The 8,858-nt window shown below is 47.6% G+C and overlaps 1 protein-coding gene across 1 annotated transcript in view; it reads left to right on the top strand.

Annotated features, from left to right (window-relative positions):
* Window positions 1-2,020: 2,020 nt before the first annotated feature.
* Window positions 2,021-8,858, top strand: part of L3MBTL1 (L3MBTL histone methyl-lysine binding protein 1) — a 65,696-nt gene continuing 58,858 nt past the window's right edge. The window contains exons 1-3 of the mRNA XM_069077651.1: window positions 2,021-2,132; window positions 7,848-8,001; window positions 8,542-8,756. Of these exons, the coding sequence (XP_068933752.1) occupies window positions 7,875-8,001; window positions 8,542-8,756 (342 nt within the window). The 5' untranslated portion in view covers window positions 2,021-2,132; window positions 7,848-7,874. The remainder of the gene's footprint in view (window positions 2,133-7,847; window positions 8,002-8,541; window positions 8,757-8,858) is intronic.

Raw genomic sequence — 8,858 nt, 5'->3', positions numbered from 1 at the left:
CAATCATACTTGAAGTATGTCATTTAACCTCTGTTTCCTCATCTGCAAAATAAGAGATTGAACTAAATGGCCTCTTAGGTCCTTTATAGCTCTAAATCGATGATGATGATGATGATGATGATGATGATGATGATGATGATACTGAGTCTTTCCATCCTTGCTGGAAGTACAGTGGTGGCCACTGGTAGGCCCGATTCTAAAACTGATCCACAGAGAAGCTTTAATCTATTCTATTTTCCCAACCACTCCCTATACAAGCCTGCCCCTCCTTAGGAAATCCAGTGGCCCTCTGCTCCTGGAAGCTCATCATATTGATGCCGGACTCTGTACAGACACCCCAACTTTAGCCCTTCTATAGCTCAGAACTCCAGAACTCAAGTGATTCATTATCCTCAGCCTCCCAAAAAGTAGGGACTACCATGATTACCATGATTACCATGGTAAACCATGGGTTTACCATGCCCAGCTATGATCCTGTATTAAAAGGTTGCTCTCATCCAATTGGCAATCTAGTATGCAGAAAAGAACACTGGATTGGGAATCAGGAGATCTGGGTTCTAGCCCTAGTTGGGCAACCAAAATGCTATGTGACCTTGGGCAAGTGACTTCTAGGGTTGTTTCTTCCCCAGTCCAGCAGTTGGAGCAGGGTTGGATTAAATGTTGCTGAAGGCATTTCACAACTCTGTCATCCTATAACAATTATGATTCATCTACTGGATAAATATTTCTTGAGAACCTGTGTGTAAGTCAGTGTGCTGGGTGCTATAAGACACACAAGGGTGAATAATGATGTTTCATATAATACTTTATGAACAAAAAATGTTTTTATATGTGAACTAATTTGATCCTCACAATTATCTTTCCAGGGTGGCAGGATTATTGCTTCATTTTGCACATGGGGAAACTGAGTTTCAGAGTGGTGAATGGACAGCAGGGTACTATGGTTTTTCAGTAGGGTAGGGGGTAGGGAGGGCTGAAGAGAGAGACATTCAGAGCAGTGGCCTTAGAGAATCAGAGGGAAGGCTGAGAGAAGAGATGGTGGCAAGCGTCGGAATTGGTCCAATGCCCTGGGTAAGTAAGAACAGCAGCTGATGAGCCCCTAGGCATTCTGAGATCAACTAAGATGAAGTCTCAGCCAGGACAAAGTATTTTGAATGGCCTTCATCAAGGTCTGAAAATTACAAAATCTTAAGTCTTCCCCACAGCCATCCTCTCGAAGAAAAAAATCTAGTCCCTCTTTCACATAAGAACCTTTCTGGTATTTGATCCTGAAGACAATAATCATCTCGCACCCACCCCGCTCCCACCCCAAGCCTTTCCTCGCCAGGCTGGACACCCCTCAACTCTTTGCCGATTCTACAGAGCACAATTTTCAGTACCCTCTCTCTTCAACGGGGAGTGGGGCAACAGGCTGGAGAGCTAGCTGTACCGAGCTTTTGAGCTGGGCAGCTGAAAACGATCCCGGGTTTGTGGCCTCCAGCTGAAGGGGCGAGGAAGGGGAGGCTACAGCTATCCGCCCGACTCCCGTGACTCCTTCCTGGGTCGGGATGATCAGCATACGTGGTCTACATAAACCAGGGTTTGGGCGTCCGAGCTTTTCCACTGTCCCAGTGCAGTGTGATGAAACAGGTATGGAACCGCCCAAACTCAGCTCCCCACACTGGGTGCCTGGTCCCTGTGCACGCATCTATACCTCTAGACAGCCGCATCTTAAGCGCCTTAGACCACAGGCTGCCCTGTCCAGCAGGCCGTGACGCAGGTTTAGTAGCCCCTTTAACGTACACTCCAGGTGGTCGTTTCAAGCCCCCATCCCCACCCCTAATCCGAACTGAAATACGCTTTGCAATCTCTCCAGTCTCGTCACCCAGACACCTGAACCCATACTTCCGACTGGCCCCTTCGTCCTAATGGAAGGTTTACATTTTGCCAGGTGCCCAAGCTGGGGGCGGGGGTTCCGCGCTGCGCTGGGCCCCCGCCCCAGCTCAGTGTATATTAAATATGCTTCGCTTGTCAATTTCTCGCCCGTACGTTTCTGCAGAGGAGGCGGGTCCGCCCCCCGTGCGCGCAGGCGCGCGCCCAGCCTGGGAAGCCGCAGGCTCAGCGTTCAGTGACCACAGGCTGGTTTATTGTAGGTAAGGAATCAGATAAGAAAGTAATTTATAAACCTCTTTAAATCATCAAAATGCAGTTTCCGGAGGGGCTTCTCGGGCTCCCAGGCCTCGGCTCCCCTTTTGCGTGCCGGGCAGGGGTTTTTGAGCAGCCCCCGCTCCGGCCTCGGCCAAGTGGACCGCCTTCCGTGGGCACGTCTTTTGCAAGGGGGGGTGCGGGGGGATGGAGATGTTCGAGAAAATCCCTGTGGAAGTGGGTTTGGCTGCCTCGCGGGGCGGGAAGGGGGGGCTGGGCCCGTTTTCCGGGCGTTTTCTGGCTAACCTGGGAGAGTTTGGGTGTGTTTTTTTTTTTTAAATGCAACCAATTAAGAGTTTTAATTACTAAAGAGGAGGAGGGGGCTGGAGAGGGCAGATTTTTCCTTTTCTGGAAAATGGGTCATTTCCCAAACTTACTTTTCTTTTCCTTTCATTGATTTTTTTTTTTCTGGGATAAAAAAATGAGATCGGTGTCGGGGAGACAGGAATAAAAAGAATTCCGCCATTTTGATGTTTTAAAAAAAGTAAAGTGGTTTCGGGATGACAACGGCTGGGAGCCGGAGCTGCAAAGGCGGGGCGGGGGCGGCGGCTCCGGGTGGGCGAGGGCTGGCGAGCCTGGAGTGGAGCCTGGGGCGCCGGCGCTGGCTCGGGAGCTGTCCCCGCAGAGCGGGCTGTGCAGAGCGCGGCGGGAGGGTGCAGACCGAGGGCAGGGGGCCTGCGGGAGGGGAAGTTTTCAGCGATCTCCTTTTCTTCCTGAGGGGGGGAAGAAGAGGGGAGAAGGGGAAGGGTACCTGATGGTTGCTGGGGAGAGAGGGATAAAAATGGGAGGATTGGAGGAGAGGGCCAGATGCATGCTGAGTGATAAGAGCAGGGTTTTTGGGCCTGACCACAGCCAAGTTTGAAGAGCCACCCACTCTCACCCCCCCATCCCCATCAGCAAAAAGTACAGCATCTTTTCCTGAGCCCTGCTGTGTGGCCTTAGCCTTAATCAGCAGGTGAAAGAGTCCTGTAGGTAAAAGGACCGTATTTTTCCAAACGAATCCTGACACATGGATATCTATTCTGTAAGAAGATCAAAGTAAACTTTCTTTTCTTCAAATCCAGACTGTCCCAGAAACCTTGGGAACTGTGGTCCCCCATCTGTTAGGACACATCACTGCATTATGGGTACCCACAACCTACTGGGGGAGACAATTCAAATCATTAAACATTTATTAAACAGGTTCTAGAGGAGATAAAAAGTTTAAAGAAAACGGGGACACAACTATGCTTCTGGAGCTCATATTTCAATAATAATAATATTATTTATATAGATCCTCCAGGCATATAAACCCTTTATATAAAACATTTTACAACAATGCCAGTTGAGGGGAAATGCTATTATTATCCCCATTTTTTAGATGAAGAAACTGAGGCTCCATAAGGTTGTTACTGTATAAACCATAGTTATGTGTGATAAATTCACAAATATTTCAGGTAGGTTGCAGTGGGGGAAAAATACTGAATATGGATTCAAACAACCTGGGTTCACATCCTATGGTCTGGCCATTTATTCTGTGACCTTGATTATGTCACGTAACCTCAAAGCCTTAATTTCTACCAATATAAAATGAATAGTTGGACTTGAGGTCCCCTAAGGTCTGTTACAGCCCTGAATCTATGATATTATTAACTAGAATGCAAAATAACATATGATAAAGGCATGGGAGGTATAAGCAAAATGTTTTGTGAGGTCCCAGGAGAGAACTGAGTCAGTGTACTAGGGAAGGCTTTCTAGAGTTGAGCTTTAAAGGAATTTCCAGCATTGGAGTGGTTTGGGAGAGGCCATTCTAGACTTTGGGGACTGAGAGCAAGGAAATGGGAAAGTAAAAGGGAACCTCAGGTCTGGTGCTTAGTGTAGCTGGGAGGGGAGTAATGTAAGTGAAGGGTGCCCCCGAATCTCTATTATTTGTAATCTTTGCCTTCCTTCCAAGCCCAAGTCCTTTACTGATTTCTCTTACTCCAAGATTCTCTTCCCCTCAACTTCACTCTCCCCATTCCTTTGTATGTGTGTTGTACTGGTTTATCTGAGTTTGTGTTGGTTCACCCCAGTAGAGGGTAAATTCTTTGGAGGCAGGGGTTTCATTTCTGTCTTTGTTTCCCCGGGGAATCTAGCAGAGTGCTTACATGTAGTAGGCACTTAATAAATACTCATGGAGTTACTACCAGATCATAATACCATAGATTTAGAGCTGGAAGGTTCTCTATTCTAATCTTATTATTTTATAGGTGAAGAAACTGAGAATCAGGAAAGGAAAGTGACATCCCAGGTCATACACTGGGCATATGAGTTAGAGATAAATAAGAATTCATTTTAATGAATATTTATTGAGTTCCTACTCAGTGCATCAAAGTCAGGCCTCTGGTGCCTGGACCCCTGAATCCTGCATCTGTCAGAGCTCTGATGCTTGGTATAAAAGGGTATGTTGATTTTTTTTATGCCAACCTAATGGGGGTTGGGGAAAGAGATGGCCAAAGATTCCTAACTTCCCATTTAAAAAAAAAAATCTGTCCTCTGTGAATTTTATATAAAGCTAATTATATCTTACAGCCTATCCCACCTCTTGGAATAACATGTTCCATAAGTTGATTCCTTGCTGTCGATAGTCAGACTTCCTTTGCTTTGTCCTAAATTTACCTCTTTCAAGTTTGTGTTGAGCCCTCTTGAAGAATCTGGGATATGGTGAACAACTCCCTCCTCTTCCCCTACACCCTTTCATGACTCTAGAGCCTTGGATGTCCCTCAAAGGCTGCCCCTCTTCAAATGGAAGGGGGTGGCCTCTTTTCATCTCAGATGAAAAGGCCTTGTCCCCTGGATGATGCTGTTGGATGTTTTCTGAACATCCCCAGCGCCTTTAAGAGACGTGGCTCAGTGCTGATGACCTTTGTTCCTTCTCACTCTGTTTCATTGGGTCTCTTTGCCACAACTTCACCCTCCCCATTCCTTTGTATATGTGTTGTACTGGTTTATCTGAGTTTGTGTTGGTTCACCCCAGTAGAGGGTAAACTCTTTTGAGGCAGGGGTTTCATTTCTGTCTTTGTTTCCCTGGGGAATCTAGCAGAGTGCTTATATGTAGTAGGCACTTAATGTGAATTCTTCACTTAGGTGAAGAAACTGAGAATCAGGAAAGGAAGGTGACTTCCCAGATCATACACTGGGCATAGCTGAGATTTGAACTCAGGTCTTCTCACTCCAAATCTGGTCTCTCTCTCCACTGTTCCACTGTGCCTCCTAAGAATCTGTTTATAATACACTTATCTCAACTGCTTACTTGGAGAAGCAAATTACTTTTCAAATGTACCATTTATACTTAAATGCCTTTCCAGAATGTTAACTAGTACCTAACTGCCTTAAAAAAAAATCCATTCACTTAAAAAATGAACGTTTTTCTCCCAGAGGGTAATTATTCTCCTGTTCTCTCCTACACAGTGTCTCTGCTGGTTTGTACTGTTTGAGTCTGATAAAGCTCATCCCCAGGGATGCTACTGCAGCTATTGATACTTCCCTAGAAACCTAAAGATCAGGTTAGAGCTGAATCAGGAACATTCTACAGCTGGGGCTGGGCTTCTTTGCTACTGAGGCCTTTGTGCCCCAGGCACTGAGCTGGAGCAGCTTAGGAATCAGACTTAGCTATAGCTAGCACTTAGAATTTATAAAGTGTGTTACTTGTGTTACCTTGTTTGGTACTTGTCTTGACCCTGGAAATGAAGGTGTTATTATTATCCCCATTTTACAGGTGAGGAAACTGAGTTTGAGAGAGGTTTAGTGACTTGCCCAGGGATCACACAGAGAGTAAGTGACTGAGTTAGGATTTAAATTCAGGTCTTCCTCTCTCCCCACCTTCGCTATCCACTCTCCTGAGAGCACTATCTACTATGCCTTCTACCTGCCTTTCTTTTGGGGGGGAAGAAGCTTCAGTTTCTTTGCATTTATTTTGGTTTCAGGTTAATGATTTGTGTTTGTTGTGGTTTAGAGGGTTATTTTTTAACCACATGTGGCAAAGGTTGACCTCCTTGGCCTCCTATTCCTAACACTCCCTGCATGGTGAGCTTAACCTTACCTGGCCCAGACTGACATAGAGGCCACTCTGGTCTGTAGCCATCATTGGAGACTGGTCACTTTCTTCCCGATGCTTGTTGACTTGTAGGCACCAAGGCAGGTAGCAGGGAAGGAGAACAGGTTTTAAGGAGGTGTCAGTCAAAAGGCCTACCTTCACCCTGGAGCCCTGAGCAGTTTACTTCATGGAAGTCAAACCTGTGATTTCATTTGTATAAGGAACTCCCAGGTGAGGAAATTCCTTTTGCCAAAGCAGGTCAGCACCTTCTCTGCAGTTTACGTAGTCTTTAGAAGTTGCCTGAAGCATTAACAGGTTAAGTGACTTACTTGTGCAAGGTCACACAACCAGAATGTGTCAGAGGTAGACCTTGAACTATGGCCCTCTTGGCTTTGAGGCTCTTCATCCACTCTACCATGCTGGAATCTTAAATCTGGAAGAAACCTCAAAGGTCATCTGGTCCAAAGCATGCCTCCCTTTTTATGATCTCTCTGACAGGCAATCACCCAGCTCCTTCTTGAAGATTGTCAGTAATGGAGAGCCACAGGCCTGTAGAGTTAGAATTGGAAAGGACCCCCAAGGTCATTTAACATACCCTACGCATTTGCCAAGGTCACACAGGCAGTAAGTAGCACAAGGCAGCCCAATTCCATTGTTGGACAGCTCTAATTGTTTAAAAAAAATGTCCTTATAGACGTCCTCTTCCCTGTAATTTTCCTCATGGGTCCTCAGCCTGCCCTTTGGGACCACGCAGAATCCAATTCCTATTTGTCTTAATGGTCCTTGAGCTGTTGAAGATGGCAATCACATCTCCCCTCTGTGTCTAGTCCTCTCCCCGTCCTAACTGTGACCTGCTCTCCTGCCTCCCCATCCTGACCATTACCCTTTAGATTTGCTCCAGCTCTTCAGTGTCCCATTAAAACATAACTTCAGAGCAGGGTGCTATGCTCCTAATTTCCTGGTATCTGAGTACATCTAGTTCCATCAGAGGTTTTTCCTGTGAGCATCTTTGCTCTATTGGATTGAATATTGAATATAAGTATTCAGTGCTTCTTTCCTAACATGGAACTTTGACTCTGAAGTCAGTGGAATGGAGTTGGAATCCTACCTTTCTCTTACCTGTGTGACCTAGGGCAAATCATTTGGCCTCTCTGGGCCTCAGTTTCCTCATTTGTAAAGTGAGGGAGTTGGACACAACGGCCTCCAAGATCCTTTCCAGCAATACGTCTATGATTCTATAAGATGGTGATGGATTCCTACCCTCTCCCTCCTTCCCAAGACCCAGGGTCTTCAAACAGCTTTGAAGGTCACTGTGAACACCTTTGCTTCCTCACCTGACCCTTGAGCTGGATAGGACTGGGAGCTAGAGAACCGACCTGTGTGGATTTTCCCCAGGCAGGCCAGGGGGCCTTTTTAGGGTAGGACACCACCAGACTGGACATGTTTTTTTGAACCCCAACATGCTGTGATGAATGTACTATGGTAAGAGTCAGCAGGAATGAGTCAGGCCCATCTTTGGGGACACTCATTTCCTGGGGCTTAAAGTTCTTCTGGGGCCTGCTTTCCATTGAAATAATAGTCCATTTTCTGTTGGGGGTCTTGCATGCAGGTGGCTGGTGGGGCCCTTGGGCGGCCCATGGATGGGAGAGTGGAGATGGATATGTTGAGGACCTTGAAGGGCACTGCTGCTGGGGAGGTCAGCGTCCACCTGGTTGCCAACGACAGCACTGGCCACCTGCCAGCCACCACTTTCATCATCCCAGGTGCCCCTGGGCCCCAAGTCCTCAGGCATCCAGGGGCCCCATCACTGCCTTGCCTCTGTCCTCCAACAACTCATAGCAGGGTGGGAGCTTAGAAAGAACCTCCCGCTGGTCAGCCAACAAGCCAGGCATGCCCATTCCAGCTATGTTGTCTTGCATCCCTAAATATACCATGGGTCCCAACGCTCTTGGAAACCCTCTCTTGCTTCTGAGGCCCACCCATCTCTACCAGAGGGGCCTGGTTGCTGGAAGGCCAGCCCTGGGGTGATCTAAGCTCGCCCTCTTTGGGCTCCCTGAGTCCCTGGCAGCATCCTGGCTAGAAGTCACCAGGCCATGTATAGAGAACCCCTTCTTCCCAGACTTTGTCCAGTGGGCAAGAGGTTACTGGGATAAGTAGTATTTCAGCCCTGTGTGATTGCCCCCACCAGCTCCCACCATGGGGAATATGGTGGGACATGGAGAATTGGGACTTAGGACAGCAGCTGATGGAATGATGAGGTTCGTTGGGGGCTTGTTCACTCTCTCTATATGCTCTCCTTTCAGCCAACACCACAACCATCAGCCTCCCCACCAACACCTTAGAGATCCCTCGGTTCCCCAGGGAGTCTGCAAGAGCAGGAGGATCAGAGCGGGTCCCAGGGAGCGAGCCTGTCACAGCAACGGTCCTCCCCCAGCTCAGTTCAGGGCAGGCTGGCAACACTGTCCGAGTACTTGAATGGAAGGATGGGGCAACCTCCCTACCTGGGAGCAACCTACGGGTCAGTCAGTATGTGAGGAAAGTATCCTCAGTCACCGTGGCATAAAGGTGGTGGGAAGCCTGGAGGCCTGTCTGAGGGAGGTGGCTAAGCTCACTATGGTGT

This window comes from Petaurus breviceps, unplaced genomic scaffold, assembly GCF_028583685.1.
Source record: "Petaurus breviceps papuanus isolate PSGF00001 unplaced genomic scaffold, PetGlider_PUasm1.0 90994, whole genome shotgun sequence".
In the NCBI taxonomy this organism is placed as follows: domain Eukaryota; kingdom Metazoa; phylum Chordata; class Mammalia; order Diprotodontia; family Petauridae; genus Petaurus; species Petaurus breviceps.
The sequence above is the reverse complement of the archived record's forward strand: the minus strand, read 5'-3'. Positions and strand labels throughout refer to the sequence as shown.